This window comes from Paralichthys olivaceus, chromosome 8, assembly GCF_024713975.1.
Source record: "Paralichthys olivaceus isolate ysfri-2021 chromosome 8, ASM2471397v2, whole genome shotgun sequence".
In the NCBI taxonomy this organism is placed as follows: domain Eukaryota; kingdom Metazoa; phylum Chordata; class Actinopteri; order Pleuronectiformes; family Paralichthyidae; genus Paralichthys; species Paralichthys olivaceus.
In genome coordinates, this window is record NC_091100.1 from 1,944,840 (window position 1) to 1,961,522 (window position 16,683).

The following is a 16,683-nucleotide window of genomic DNA, read 5'->3' on the forward strand; positions in this document are numbered from 1 at the left end:
TGAAACTGAACTTTATTTACTCTCTTATTGTCGTGTGATGAACAGGAAACACTGGAGATGTAAAATCTGGGCCTCCTGATCATTGTGGGACATGAGAGAATAAACACCAGTGATCCGTGGCGTGCTCCCGGGATGCCCTGGTTTATCTGCTGAAGCCAGAAATTCATATGATCTGTTATTATGAAAAAATATTAGGTTTATTTTAATTATTTAAATTTCTTCAGTGTTATAAATTGAAAATGATGTTGAAGGTTTAGCCTGATGCTGCTGTGTGAGAGGGCTCTGATGTACTTTTAAATCTACGTCGCCACTCCCTCCCGCTAGAAATGAAGCCCGGATATGAACTTGGACTGGTGACATCACTTGGACCCAAGATCGAGGTTCTGCTGAAGCACAAGCTTGACCAATCATGAGTCAGTCTCCGTCTGTTTTTATATAATCAAATATCTAACTAAACCCAAAACTTATCAGAAACAGTAACACTTGACATCAGTGGGATAAGAACGACCTAAAATGACAGAAACCATCTTTGACAAACATTTATTTGACGTGTTGATGAGGTTTCTAACACGTTACGGACGTGAAACTGGAAGAATTTAAATATCTCAGGATGAAGAAGAGAAGCCGTAGAAGACGAAGACGTCAACTTGGAAAGACGAGGAGATTCCAGAGCTTTTGGTGATAAGGGCCTGACTGAAAACGAAAATAATCTTGAGTTCCTCTCGGCTCTACGGGACATTTTAGATACTTTCAGCTGACCCTTTTTTTTTGTTCGTGCCTCTGATACGGACAATCTCCTGCTGCGTTCTTCACACGTGAAAACAATCCTGAAAATGTCAGGAACTGATTGGACATTTTCAGGAGTTCATGAATGAGCTGCGATGACAAACCGGGAGTTCCTCAACTTTCAGCTCATCTTTTTAAGTTTTTTCTGACAGATGACGTCCATGTTCTTAAAGTCCGTCGTTGATGTGAATGAAACCAGAAGTGATGCCCCCCCACACACACCCCCACCACCAGAAGTGAAAGGTCGGGGTGAGGTCGCCGCTGTCACCAGCACAGAGATGGGAAACTATTATTGGAGCTATTGTGGAGTGGCTATAATTCATGTGGAAGGAAGTTGTCTTGTTGTGTATACGTGTGTATGTGGATGTTCTAATGAAGGTTTACATGAATCTATCTATAGACTACATGTTATTTATGACTGATTGTACCACAGTGGCACTTTAAATCTCCCATTTATCTTCACTGCTTCAGGCTGAAAGTCTCAGAATAATGAGTGGAGACAAGGAATGATGATGGATCACTTGCGTATTTTCTTCTTGAACTCGATTAATCAATGAGGTTTTATTTATTGAGAGAATAAATAAGAATTAATCACAAACATGATAACGAATCTACATGGTGACTGTGTAATGAGTTGTGGATGTAATGTGTGTGTTTACATGTGTGTGATGTGACCTTACAGACAGTAAACACAGTTTCAGTGGGATGGACTCGGGCTGTTGCTCTCTCTCCCTGTGGCGTTGCCGTCAAAATGACAATCTGTTATTAGGAGCGACCGTGTGGCTCCTCCATCACACGCCAGCGCTGTAAATACAAGAGCTCCCAGAGTTGAGATCTGGGCCTGGACTTTGCGGTTTGTGGACAAGAACCAAAATGTTAGTGGACATTAAACGACACATGAGATGGAATGGGGGAATTTGGGGCACACACACACACACACACACACACACACACACACACACACACACACACACACACACACACACACACACACACACACACACACACACTTGCAGCTGCAGCCTTGTCAGATGCTCGGCGGCGGATGCAGGACAGCAGGCCTCAAGGTCTCTGAGTTAGAACACAATGTTCACCTCCGACTCCTGAGGTTCAAACTGACACCAGCAGGACACCGTCACTCTCCACACACTGGTTCTGCTCCCAGTTTATGGTTCTTATGTACAAATTATCATCGTCATGTTGTTTCTATCCAGAAAAATTACACACAGATGAGGTTTACTCACTTTTTCCCCTAAAAAGATTTGATAATTAATTTGTAAATAAGTATTAAAAAGAATTAGAAAAAGGTTTTATTTACATTTTGAACTTTGAATTTCGTCTTGAATTAAGTTTTACATAAATAAAACCTTGCACTCTTGTGTTGTTTAACCGCTTTTTAAATTTACTTGAGGATCCGAAATATATATTTTTTAATCATTCATGATTTTTAAAACTACCTATAAACTTTTAAAACCTCCACTTATAGCTCTAAAAGACAGTCGTCCTCTAGTGGAGAGAATCTGCAGTATCTTCCTGATACAGGCGGAGACGAAGATATTTGGGACGTTGTGTTGTGTCTCAGTGTTGACACACACACAATCTCACACTCTGTATAGTTCCCACCGGTCCTTGGCAAGGCCATGCAAGTGCCCCCCCCCCCCCCCCCCCCCCCCCCCGAAAGTGGCCCTGGAGACTCAAAAATAGGAGCAGACTGTTTTTGGAGTCGCTCCATCTTGCAGCTCAGTAACCTTGACAACTGCCGGCTGGCAATGTCCACAATGAGGCCGTCAGTCAGGACACCACCCAGCCGACAGTTCAGGGATGTAGAGTCTGCGTCTGCTCGACATGTTCAGGGAACAACTGGTGGGTTTGACTAAAAGCAGTGAAGGGTGCACCTGCAACTTCTGACCACATCTGTGTTTAAGCAGCTGAGGTAATTAAGCTCAATGGGAGTTGAACAAGAAGTCATTGTTATTTATTTTTTATTTTCTATTTGCAAGAAATATATACAGTGTGTATGAATATATGATACAGGTCTGAGGAGGGGTGGAGGGATTAAGGGAGGCGGTGGGGTCAGGATGAGGGGATGGTTGAGGTAGAGGAAAGATGAGATGAGATTAGGACGAGCTCCAGCATGAAAAGAGAAAACTGAACATGTTCCTCCTCTCTGTCCCTTCTCTCTCCTCCTTCTCCTTCTTCAGTTCTTCCCTCTCCTCCTTTTCTTCTTCTTCTTCAGTTCTTTCCTCTCCTTCTTTTCCTTCTTTTTCTCTACCTTCTTCAGTTCCTTCTTGTCCATCTGCTTGAAGCTGGCCTCCTGTTCCAGGTCTCTGCACCTCAGCTGCTCCTCACAGTTCTTCTGCAGAGCTTCGAATTTCACCCTCCATTGATTTTCCACTTTCTGGTTCTCCACTTGCTGGAGCAAAGACCTCCTTCTCCCACTCTTCCTCTCTGGCTTTTGCTGTGTCCACAGACTTCTTCATATTGGCCAAGTCGTCTCTGACCTGACACAGCTGTGAGACAGTAGGGTCTAAGTTCCTTTTCATAGCTGCGATCTCAGCAGCCAGCTGCCACTTCAGAGCAGACTGTACTGCAGCCAGAGCAGTGTTCTGTGCTGCCTCCTTCCTCAGAGAAGTTATCTCTGCCGCCTACTCCTTCATAGCTGCATTCTCAGCAGCGAGCTCCTTGTTCTCCCTCTTTGAGTCCATCAGGGCTCGGTGGAGGGCCTGCAGCATTTTGGTAACGCTGCACCCATTATGTTGGGTAGTATCGTAAGACTGCATTTGTTCAAATGGCTGAAAGACAGACACATACATATCACAGGTAAAAACACAAAACACACTAACTTCAGAAATAAACAAAGAGACAGAGCTGAAAGATTTTTTGTCATTTACACATGTCTGCTTTTAAAGTCTGTAAAACTACAGTAAAGTAAGATGAAGAAAGAAATGTCAATGGTGTTTTGTGGATAAAACTAAAAACAGTTTAACCTGAAGTCTCTCCTGCTAAGAACAAAACTTACTTTGTCTCCTGAGCAGTTGATCTTCTCCATGTTGGATGAATGCAGGTGATCCAGTGGAACAAAGGTCTTTGAAAGTATTTTTGCTGTGAAGCGCGGGTCTACTGACTGTCCATCTGTGACAGTTTAAGGAAGTTGTAAGAGAGAAGATTCTCGTGCCGCCGTCGTCTACTAATGGTGGTAGAGTCTGATTCTGCTGAGAATTTAATTAGAATCAGAATCCTTTATTGTCAATGTTCAACATTGTCACCAACATTAAAACAGTGAAAATTGTTTTAGCAGCTCCTCTTGTTACAGCAGCATTTAACAGATTTTAGAAATCAGAACAAGAATCAAGTAAAAATCTAATTTTTTTTTCCATTATAAAAACACAGCTTAAGAGATAAACATAGTAAAGTGTAACAGTGCAATTTGTACAGTAGGACAGTCAATCTGACAGTGCACCTGAGCAAAAAATAATGATTTTGTGCAAAAATTACAGTTCCAGATAAAAGATCCACATTGAATGGTTTCCCGTGGGGTAGAGTGTGTGTGTGTGTGTGTGTGTGTGTGTGTGTGTGTGTGTGTGTGTGTGTGTGTGTGTGTGTGTGTGTTTTTCTTTTTGTGTGAGTTAATTGGCTTTGATCTAGAATCCAGAGGTTTAAATGTGACATCAAAGGACTGTTTGTTTTGTCATGTGACTTGGACTGAAACATCAATTCCAAAACAGTTTGAAGTGATTTGATTGATCTGAATTGAACAGTATAAAAAACCCAAATATACTTATGTCACCCAACATGGCTCATATAATCACTTCAAGACTTTTACAAAATATTGAAACAATAGAATATTGTTCCTTTCTACAAATTCAACACGCACGCACACACAATCTCCCTACAAAACCTTCTTTCAAGCTTCAGATGTTTTTCTTCATCTCCATGTTTCATGTGTGAATCATCAGTTTTCATGTGTGTAAAGCCTAGTTTATGCTTCTGTGTCGCCTCGACGCCGTACCTACGGTCTCCCCTCCACTTAGGAGATGAGGCGTGATGACAGGACGAGCCTCTGGTCAAACAAACAGCAGACACACCGCCGCTAAAGGCTGTCAGTCAACAGGCCCCTCCCACTTTGACCCCTGACCTAACCAGACACCTCTACCACCTCCTCTTCCTCCTCCACCTCCTCACAGATCCTGTTTGTTGATGTGTGTGCAGTAACACGGATCACTTCCTGTCACTGATCACCCAGACTCAACACAGTCAAACACAGCAGAGAGGGAGCACAGGGTGTAATACATAAAGTGTACACACACAGACACACACAAACACCCCAAACTACACTCTCCGTATGGTCTTGATCCAGGCTCAGCAGTTTAAATTACTGTGTTGACAAGTTGTTGTGCACACAAGTTTGACAGAACAGGAAACGGGACCAAAAGCTTGTTCACAAACCACAACCCATTAACTGTCAATAGAGAACTGAGACACTGGGACATTGGGAAGTCCAGGAGGTGACGACCACAGAGGCTTCCAGGGACACGGGAGGTTCCCTTCAAAGATCTGAATTAGAGCTATGAGTGCTTCACCCTCAGAAGTTTAGTTTTTTAAATATATTTTATGGAAACAGTTTATGTCTCTATTGGAAAGAAAATAATATGTGAAGTGACAACCAGAACCAGGACTGATGAGACCACAAGGTGAGTCACCTTCAAGTCTCCAGAGCCGTTTTTACACGCAACCTGCGGGTCAATTCCAGAGAATTGCCTACGGAGTTTCCTCGCAGTTTTCCTTCCACACATGCACAACGCACTGGGAGGTTCTCAAGTTGGGTGCCTGTCAGAAAGCAGCTAATTTAATCTCGGCTTTTATTAGCCTGTGCACCAGCGTAAAGTGTGTGTGTGTGTGTGTGTGTGTGTTTGTGTTTGCAAACTTTTAGAGCTGATTGGTCAAAATTCAAAGATAAAGATCAACAAAATACGGTCCAAAAAACACATGCTTCACAAATGTTTGGATAATAAATGATATTGATAATGAGAAAATCTAAATGACTCTTACCTACATAGACATGACCCGAAGCTTAGACAGAAAAATAATTTTGATCACATTGCAGGAAATGTTTCTACCGCCCCCATGTGGCCAAGGAATCAGCTATTTCAGGTTTAACCTAACTTAACCCAGAGTAGCCAAGAAATTACTTATTGCAGGTTGAACTTATAACTTGACGTAGACGTGTACACGAGTTTGGCCATGTACAGTATGCATGTTGAGTGTGTGTGTGTGTGTGTGTGTGTGTGTGTGTGTGTGTGTGTGTGTGTGTGTGTGTGTGTGTGTGTGTGTGTGTGTGTGTGTGTGTGTGTTACTGAGCATGAGCAGGCAGAATCTCCTACTAAGCAGCTGTCATAGCAGCACTGGCTATTGTCTTCCCTGGGGGGGTCGGCCTGTCAACTTGTCCCACTGACGGTTCTCTGCTCTCAACCTCACCTCCTGCTGGGGCCCTGGCAAATCTGATAATTACTGACCTGACAATGAAACCCCTCTGACCCCACCTCGAAACCCCTGCACCCCCAGACCTACCCAAACAGCCTCCATAGAGAAGAGGCTTACAGCTTAATACAAACGTACAGTGGCTCACACACATGAAACATGGAGATGAAGAAAAACATCTGAAGCTTGAAAGAAGGTTTTGAAGGGAGATTGTGTGTGTGTGTGTGTGTGTGTGTGTGCGTGTGTGCGCGTGCGCTCGCATGTTGAATTTGTAGAAAGAAACAATATTCTATAGTTTTAATATGTTGTAAAAAATCTTGAAGTGATTATATGAGCCATGTTGGGTGACATAAGTATATTTGGGTTTTTTATACTGTTCAATTCAGATCAATCAAATCACTTCAAACTGTTTTGGAATTGATGTTTCAGTAAAAGCTGCATGACAAAACAAACAGTCCTTTGATGTCACATTTAAACCTCTGGATTCTAGATCAAAGCACACAAACACTCACACTCTCTCTCTCACACACACACACACACACACACACACACACACACACACACACACACACACACACACACACACACACACACACACACACACACACACACACTCTACCCCACGGGAAACCATTCAATGTGGATCTTTTTTCTGGAACTGTAATTTTTGCACAAAATCATTATTTTTTGCACTAATACTCAGGTGGACTGTCAGATTGACTGTCCTATTGTACAAATTGCACTGTTACACTTTACTATGTTTATCTCTTTAGCTGTGTTTTTATAATGGAATTTTTTTTAATTCTGGTTTTCTTTTTTAGATTTTTACTTCTTGATTCTTGTTCTGATTTCTAAAATCAGTTAAATGCTGTTGTAACAAGAAGAGCTGCTAAAACAATTTTCACTCTTTTAATGTTGGTGACAATGTTGAACACTGACAAGGATTCTGATTCTGATTTAATTCTCAGCAGAATCAGCGCTTCATAGCAAAAATACTTTCAAATAACTTTGTTCCACTGGATCACCTCCGTTCATCCAACATGGAGAAGATCAACTGCTCAGGAGACAAAGTAAGTTTTGTTCATCCCCTCATCTTGACCCCCTCCAAATCACTTAATCCCCCCGCCCCTTCTCAGACCTGTATCATATATGCATGCATACATGCATATTTAAATAATTACATATAATCAAAGTTGTTACATGTGAATCCTGCATGTTGTGATGTTATGATGTTCTGCCTGATATCTTAAACCAGAGTGTCTCTGAGTAGAGCTCAAACCTCCGTCATGGCCCAACAGTGTCCTTATGAAACCACATTTAAACACACTGAGATCCAAAGAAGGACGAGACTTTGTGGTTAAAGACTAATGAGTTCAGTCCAGATAGTTCACAAACAAAAACTCTTTATTTTAGTTTTCTTCTTCCTTAGTTGTAAAACATGTGCACATCAGATTATGTGATGAAAGAGTTGACAGCCATGAACCACAAGGGTTCAAATCTAGTCATGAATCAATACTTCTGGTCCAAATGTTAGAAATAACTTTACAAACGACTACATTTCAATGAATGATGAATGAAATGATACTTTTTCCACAGAAAGTTCAGTCGACTCTGTTAACTGAAATGTAAATATGCTTGGTTTATTGCAAAACCTGATTCTGACTCTAGACCAGTCTTTTGGTCTGGAGGTCATCCCTGTCCGTCGCTCACATCACCCGTTGTTCTGCCTGAAAAGCCTCTGTCAGCCCTGCAGCCTGCAGTCAGCAGGAGAGCAGGAGCCAAGGCCACAAGACGTCCATCATGTGGACAAATCGACTCAATCAGCTCCCACCAGGAGCATTAGCCCCTCACCTCTTTGAAATTCAACACTGTTGATGGTTCAGCGGAGTGTTTCTGGAGAGGGAAAGGAAAAGAGGAAAAGTGGAGGAGAGAAGGAGGCCTCATAATCTCATGATGGCAGTGATGGAGTGAGAGGGGAGCAGCGGGATATGTGTGATAGGTGTGTGTGTGTGTGTGTGTGTGTGTGTGTGGTGGTGGGGGGGAGGGGGGGGGGGAGGAGAGAGGTAGAGAGGAAGAGGTCACACTGACCTCTTGTGGCAGAAAACAGGTACCGCTGTTACTCCACATGATACTGTAAGTGTGTAAAGCTCACACTTTGAGATAGATAGAATTACTAATCTGTTATGATGCAGTCCTCAATATATTTTGTATGAATTTAAAGTTTTATATAAAAATGTTGAATAAGTTATAACTTTGAGTGCATAGTCATCATCTTCATCAACCACTTGGCTATAGCATCATCTTCAGATTATACATTTACTTTCAGTGGCAGTTTCCACCTCCAGAGAGAAATTCTAGTTTTAACTCAACTAATATTTTTAATCTGCAACGTGTAATTTAAAAAAAAAAAAATTCTACACCTGCCAACCCGCCTGTCTATACAAATGTGTTTTTTTGAAATGAAGTAAGGTGTATTGAATTAAAAAAATTATCAAAACGATTCATTAAACATATTTTATGTTACATAGATAACACTAAATTATTATAAAAAACACTATATTATTGTATTATTTCCGTCTGTGCTGCTAGCTACAATAATGTGAAATGTTAAATTTGATAAGGTAAAAAATAAAAATTCAAAAAAGGATCACATCTAAATTCAATTATTTAATTATAACAAACTTTTTACTTCTACCCTACTACATACCACCTGCCCCAGCAGGAGGCGTTTTTGTCTATTAGTATATTACGTAATAACATGTAATACATTTGATATGAATCTTTAATTTGTGGGCCTATCAACAATAATGTGAAATTATATAAATTAAAAACTCAACGTTAAATAAATAAAAGTAAAAATGGGAAATAATGTAATTCTGCTACTGTGTTGTGATTGGCTGTCTCAGTTCTACGTCACAGTTACGTGCCCTCCTATTGGTGGATCGTCCTCCCGGAGCTGGACCCGAGCTGAAGGTGACGTTGGCCCGACTCTCCACCTCCATCCACCCGCACTCACAAGCATCCTCCCCGGCCTCCTCTTCCTCCAGCACCGCGCCGTGACCTCCTGCTTCTCCCGGGAACCATGTCCGTGTTCAGCGATGTCCCGCAGGCTCCTCCCGTGGCCGTGTTCAAACTGTCGGCGGACTTCAGGGAGGACGGCCACCCGCAGAAGGTCAACCTGGGAGTCGGGGGTAAGAGATGGAAGCTGTCGGCGGCTAATGCTAATGCTAAAGCTAAGCTAGCTTGATCCCGGTGGTGAGTTAGCATCGTGTCCGCTGCTGCCGCCGCTGCCTCCGGCTCCAGGCCTCGCTCGGCCCGCTGAGCTGTGAGGGTGTGCTCCAGACCAGCGGTGCTGCTGTGGTTTGACCTTCAAGCTAACTAGCTCTGAAGCTAACGAGTCCAAAGTAGCTTCCCTTCGTGTTGACAGACACTAAACTTTCAACCCTCGTCTCTGGTACCGGAGGAAACTGTGTGGACGTGACGCAGACGATGCTCTTATCTTGGAATTACTTTTAATTTAGAATTTAATTCTGTTGTTTGTCACGATTTAGCTTCAAGTTAACACAGGCGGTGTTAGTTCCACTTTCCTCCACTTGTCCTTGAACGCACCATCCTCCTCTCCACACTGTTGTATACAAAATACTCAAAATACATGATGGTAATCCTAAGAGACTAGTGAATTATATGGTAGGACAGTCAGTTGCTGTGGTTTAATAACAACTTGAACACTTCTTACTTTATGTTTTGGGGAGACAGGGATTCAAACAGTGGATCACAACAACAACAACAACAACAGCTGTTAGCTGTTGTACATGGAGTGATTTACTATCAACTATCATTTAGATATATATAGTTTCGACAGGTTGAACTTGGACTGCTGCATCTTTACTCTCTGTACTCCCTGGTGTCTGTATGTGACCGATAAAATCACCCTTTCACGTCTTGCAATAAGAAATACAATGTCTACAAAGATGTTAAGAATCCAGATTAAGATTTGCTAACATTTCACATTTAAAAATATGTTCTCTCTTCTTAATTCAACTTCTGAAACCCAAATGACATCATACAAAACATTGACATTACTTTTATTAATCCCGAAGGTTTAAAGGAACGAACTATGTCAACTAAAATGAAATAACCAAACAGACAGTCAGGTTCTGCAGTAGTCCCATATCATGTTATAAGAATTGTATGGAAAAAGCTGAATACGTTTTATTTTACAGTCTTAACTGCTTGAGTGACCAGATGCCACTATTATAATTGACCTCATCTAATGATGCAACATGCACTCAAACCAGAGCTGCTCTTTTGGAGCTCCGTGTCTAAACACTCCTGAGTTGTCCAAACCAGCTTGGTTCAGAAAGCCTCGACCGCATGACGTGGTGTGTTCATATCATAGGGACAGTTCGAGGCTCTCTCACAGTGGCAGTAGATGCTCATTGAATCAGCTGCATGAACAAAAATTAAACAGAACAAATAAATGTCCAGGAAGCAGCAGGAGCAGTGAACACACGGCACAGAAACATCAGTCGTCTAAATTATTTTCCTTAAAGCTGAACCGCTTGTCCAGAACTGACAGAATGTACGAGCTCACAGATATGTCTGCCCTTTCATTCATAGTGACAGTCTACAGCTGTGGTGCCGGCCGGATATTTGATACAGCTCTGCACAGGCTTCAGTACAGTATGAGCTCGAGTTCTTAAGGAGTCAAACATGTGCAACACACACACACACACACAGTTGGTTTGGTCTGGTTCTTCAGGGTGACCTTCATAGAGTCATAGACATAATTACAGCCCAACCCATGTGGATTTTTGTTGATGCCGATAACAGGATGTAAAAAAATGTCATTGACGCTTCATATTTTACAGCTTAACTCTATATTTTATTATAAATGACTATAAAGAAAACACAACTACAACCTTAACATGTTTGTTTTTTTAACACGTCTTGTGCATTGTTTGTTGTTGAGCCTTCACATCGGCAAACACACACGAATAACAAAATGTCTGTGAAGGCTCTTATTGGACAGTTGATAAGTAGTAGAGCACAAGACATAACATGTGATTAAATACTGTTTATGTCTGTCGCTGGTGTGATTGTCTCTCACTGCAGGGTCATCATTTGTACATTTTGAGAACGATGTGGAGAATTTTTGACATGACATTTAAGCAATAGCGAAAAAAAGATTTATAAACGTCAAGAGATTGCACAAAAAATCTATTTATTTGAGAGAAGTAAACGGTTCTTGCTTTGTGTCCCTCCAGCTTACCGCACCGACGACAACCAGCCCTGGGTGCTGCCGGTGGTGAAGAAGGTGGAGCGGCTGATCGTGGAGGACACCAGCCTGAACCACGAGTACCTGCCCATCCTCGGGCTGCCCGAGTTCCGCTCTGCTGCCTCCAAGGTCGCTCTGGGAGAAGACAGTTCCGCCATCAAGGAGAACAGGGTGAGAGATGCATGCATTTTAAACATGTGCCTCGGTTACAGGGTCATGTGATGACATCTTCAAGAGAGGCTGTGTTTGTGCCAACTGTGATGTCATTTCCTGGAGAATATATCTCTAAAATCTGTACAACCTAATCTCAGCTGTCCCGTACATACACGATACAAGTTCTACCTATTGTGGTTTTTATTTCAGTTTGATTAAAACAGCATCACGCAAACGACTGTGGGACGTCCATCTTCAGAGAGTTGATCCATCCTTTTTCCTTCCTGCTGTTGTGTCTCTCAGGTCGGGGGAGTCCAGGCTCTGGGTGGGACCGGTGCGCTGAGGATCGGGGCAGAGTTCCTGCGCCGCTGGTACAACGGCACCAACAACACAGCTACGCCCGTCTACGTGTCAGCGCCCACCTGGGGTCAGTGGACAGCTGCAAATCAAATGATAACTTACTGTCCAAATTCCCTTAAGCTTTTATAGTTTATATTTCTGATTAAAGGGTTGGCACTAAGGAAGTAAGTTTCTTTGTTCATTCAAGGTTTCTATACTTCATGTTCTTCTTCCTCCCAGAGAACCACAATAGTGTGTTTGCTGATGCTGGTTTCAAAGACATCCGTCCCTACCACTACTGGGACGCTGCTAAGAGGGGCCTGGACCTCACCGGGCTCCTGGACGACCTGGAGGTGAGGAGGGACCGGTGTGAAGAATGCGTTTTCACGGTGTCATTGGTTTTTACATCAGGACAATAGATCTTCAAAATAAAATCCTAATTTTCAAGTTAGATACCAAGATGAACCCACACGGAACATTTGCACATTAAGAAACTATTTTTTGTAAAGAAACAGGGCCAGAGTTTTTGTGAACATGATTTCATCTTTGTTTCTCTTCCTCTCTCAACAGAAAGCTCCAGAACACTCCATCTTCGTCCTCCATGCCTGCGCACACAACCCGACCGGCACCGACCCGACCCAGGACGAGTGGAAGCAGATCGCAGAGATCATGAAGGTTTGTAGTTTCTCAGATCAGGTGGTGGTGGTGGAGATATCTTCACCTCTAAAGCTTTCTTTCTGAAATGATCCAGAAGTATGTGAGAATGTCTGAGTCAGTTGGTTCAGCAGGAGAAAGTCCAGAACGTTACCACTCCCTTCATTTTCATTTCTTTATCTTTTGTTCTCTAGAGGAGGAAGCTGTTTGTGTTCTTCGACTCGGCCTATCAGGGCTTCGCCTCCGGCAGTCTCGATAAAGACGCCTGGGCCATCCGCTTCTTTGTCTCCGAGGGCTTTGAGCTGTTTGTAGCTCAGTCCTTCTCCAAAAACTTTGGCCTGTACAGTGAGTACACGATTCACACACCGGTGCATGTTTGAACACACAACAACACACCCCTGAGTTCTAGGTAATTAAAACTGACTTGCCAAAGAAGAGTTTATCTCTCGACTTATTACAGTTTTGTTAAAAGAAACACAGTGAAGTAATTCCTCTTCTGCTGTCATCAGACGAGAGAGTGGGGAACCTCACGGTGGTTTCCCAGGACAACGAGAATCTGACCCGTGTCCTGTCTCAGATGGAGAAGATTGTCAGGACGACCTGGTCCAACCCACCATCTCAGGGAGCGCGCATCGTCAGCAAGACCCTCAACTGCCCCGAGCTCTTCGCCGAATGGTGCGTCTAACATCGGCCTGTTAGATTTGGTTGAACTCACCTCTGGGGGTTTGGCTGTTTATTCAAAGTGAACAGGGGGCGTTCGACTTGGTGTTAAAACGCTTGGCGACATAGTTACGATGTTAATGTATCAAATAAACAACAGTAGCATGGTATCTTGCAGCGTAGTTTCAGGAATCAGGTCATTCACACTTTTCTCTTTTGTTATGAAAACTCAGCAATAAATCATCAAGGGAAGGTTTTAGATAAAGCCCAACTGATATTAAGGAGTAAAAGATGTTGATACCGATGCATCCTATAGGAAGGGCAACGTGAAGACCATGGCTGACCGGGTTCTGCTGATGAGGGATCAGCTGAAGTCGAAGCTGCAGGCTCTGGGCACCCCGGGTACCTGGGACCACATCACCCAGCAGATCGGCATGTTCAGCTTCACCGGCCTCAACCGTGAGTACTTAGTCAGTAAACATCTTGAAGAAGTTTCCTAATATCCAGAAAAACCTCGTAAGTCCTTTAGTGAAGTAACAAGAATAAAGCATCAGTTCTTCTTCTACGCTCTGCGTGACGTCACCGTGTTGTCTTGTGTCTTTCAGCCAAACAGGTGGAGTACATGATCAAGGAGAGGCACGTGTACCTGATGGCCAGCGGCCGCATCAACATGTGTGGTCTCACCACCAAGAACATCGACTATGTTGCTGAGTCCATCCACGAGTCCGTCACCAAGGTCCAGTAAAGGGCGGCTTCCCTGTCCGCCCACTTCCTGCCTCCTGCACGCCACAGGAAGTATCACCGAGTCTGTGCCCCCCTGTTCCCCTGCCCCTGCTTAACCTCTCCTCTGATTGGATAAACTGCAGCAGGGTTATTTGCAGTTGAACCAATGGGAGGAGGATGTGTTTCTGTTGTCACGGTAAAGTACAAATCTTTGGGAAGTGCAATGACTTTAGGAAAACACTTGAACAGTCAGGTATCGCTGTCAGCAGAGTTCTGTACACCAGAACTCCAGAAGACAATAAGAATTCAAATGTCTTTTATCCATAATGTGTCATTTCTCGTCACAAACATTCACTTGAGCTTTTGTTATGGCCTCCTTAATTTATAGCACTTCAGGATTCAATATGATGCGTTAAATGGCAGAACACATACATTAATGTGTGTTTGTGTAATCAACAGCTGCTTTCAGACATGCACTGAAGTCCGGATGTTTCACTTGAGCTATAAGTGAGAATGCAAATGTCCGAGTCAGTTTTCCTGCCAGACTTCTAGTGAAATGTCCTGAAAATTCACAGCCAGCGAGTGGGTGTGTTGGGGATGTTTCTAACAAACGAGGGACGACTCTTTCGTAGATTTTGTGGAAATGTCAGAACCCATATTTCCGTTGTGTTCATGTCTGAAAACAGCTTCAGTCCTTCCCATTTCCTGCACAAGCACTGAACTGTAGCTCTGAACTGAGGCAAATCATGTTGCATGTTAAAATCATGACTGCCTCTGAAACCTGTGCCACTTGATAAATGAAGCAACACGTCGTTTGCACAGTTGTTTTGTCCAGTTGTAAATTTGAATAAGACTCAGTCAACTCAGCAGATCTTTGGTTTTAAAGTCAGAATGTTTCACTGGTTATTGTCTCTGTCATGTGACTTGGTTTTTGTGCCTGATGTTGGGAGGTTTTTTTTGTTTTGCCTTGTCCGAGCTGTGTTTTTGTGTCATCAGTGAGCAAAACCCCCTCTGGTGTGTTTGTTGTTTTTTCCACCCCCCCCCCTGCAGTGCTGCTCTTGTGTTACAGAGTGACCTCTGTAAAGTCAGTAGTTGTGTTGGTCAGACCTCAGGGCCCGACACCTGTGAGCCACACTCCGGTTTGTTAAAGGCACACAGCAGTATGTGTTCATACTGGAATAAATTGTAAACTACAGCAACCAATCAAACCATCTGTCTGATTTTTTTATTCTCCCCAAACCTTCTCTGGGTTTTACAGTTTTCTACAATATCTACATGGATGAAGGTAAAAGTCATTAAAAAAAACATGAACGTTCAGATTTGAAAGCTGATCAATCTCATTCGCCAGCGTTTTGTTTTGTTGCTCTCTGGTAGAAATACTGGAAAGACAAAGACTACGACCAACACGTTTCAGGCACTTTTGTGCTTGATTCACTTTCCCTGCCCTAAGTCCATTTTAACTTTGTGATATAAGAAATGTTTTTCTTAGAGACACAGAATACAGAAGTAGAATAAATACACAATACATTTATAAAAAAGTTCTGCAAACAGATCACTTTCAGATCAGATCATTATTATTTTGTGGCTATAGTCCGGAAATTCTTGTTCTTCAAAGTAAAGATACATCAAACCAGTCAGATAAATGCAGGAAATAAAAAAAGTGCCCAAGTTAATAAACTTTACTTCAGGGTGTCATAGGATTTAAATGTAAAATGAAATGCGAGACTTGAAATTCAGAATCATATCTTTATATTTCTGTATATTTTGATGCAAAATACCATCGAGTCTCATGTTTCAGACTTTATTCTGGCTCATAGGAGAAAAACTGAAGACACAAAACTAATCTCAGGTTCTTTAGAAACTCGTCCATCAGAGAGAAAATCAGATTGAACATCCTCCTGCAGCAGAACGAGGTACACTCTAGTTTTGACCTCCAGAGGAAGATGCTGATTGGCTGTTTGTGTTGCTCCAATGCAGCAAAGTGACTCAGCAGGTTTGATATATTCCTCCCGGGGGGGGGGGGTGCTTCCCCTCCCACCTCTGCGCCTCTTACACTAACCAATGAGCAGCGTTAGAGAGCACCCCTCCCTCCGTTTCATCCCCCTCGGCCTGCGATGGATTGATTGGGCTTCGTGAAAGTCGATACCACGGGTTCATGTCTGCTTGAATCCCATGACATGTTTTATTCAAACACTTAAATACAAACTGATTCATAGGGAACAAAAACATGCTCTTTAATAAAACCCAATGTAAACCTTGGCAAGAGGCAGAAGTTCACTTTAGGCAAAGTGTCACCAATCTGATTCTGTTTAAATCAAAGCACCAGGAGCCAAACACTGATCAGAGCCTGGAACTTCCACCTCTGCATTTTCCTTTTCTCTTGTTCCTCCCTGTTTCCCCCCCACCCCTCTCTCCTCCTCCTCCTCCTCCTCCTCCTGCTCTTTGCTGCAATGGCACAAATCTGATCCTGCAAACGCAGCCGGACGGAGCCACACCCATCCATCCCACCCCCTCAGCACCGTGCAGAGAGCGCTTACATTCACAGAGCCGAAGGAAGAAGGAGTGCAGACAGACAGGAGATCCCAGATGAGTAACAGCAAACGTAAATGTTT

The 16,683-nt window shown here is 42.9% G+C and overlaps 1 protein-coding gene across 1 annotated transcript; it reads left to right on the forward strand.

Moving 5' to 3' along the window:
* The first annotated feature begins 9,181 nt into the window (after window positions 1-9,181).
* LOC109640190 (aspartate aminotransferase, cytoplasmic-like) lies at window positions 9,182-15,279 on the forward strand. Its single transcript, XM_020104051.2, has 9 exons — window positions 9,182-9,455; window positions 11,532-11,713; window positions 11,999-12,122; window positions 12,275-12,387; window positions 12,605-12,709; window positions 12,883-13,033; window positions 13,198-13,363; window positions 13,665-13,807; window positions 13,954-15,279. The coding sequence occupies exons 1-9, from the start codon at window positions 9,347-9,349 to the stop codon at window positions 14,091-14,093; spliced, it is 1,233 nt and encodes a 410-aa protein (XP_019959610.1). The 5' UTR covers window positions 9,182-9,346; the 3' UTR covers window positions 14,094-15,279.
* Window positions 15,280-16,683: the final 1,404 nt, after the last annotated feature.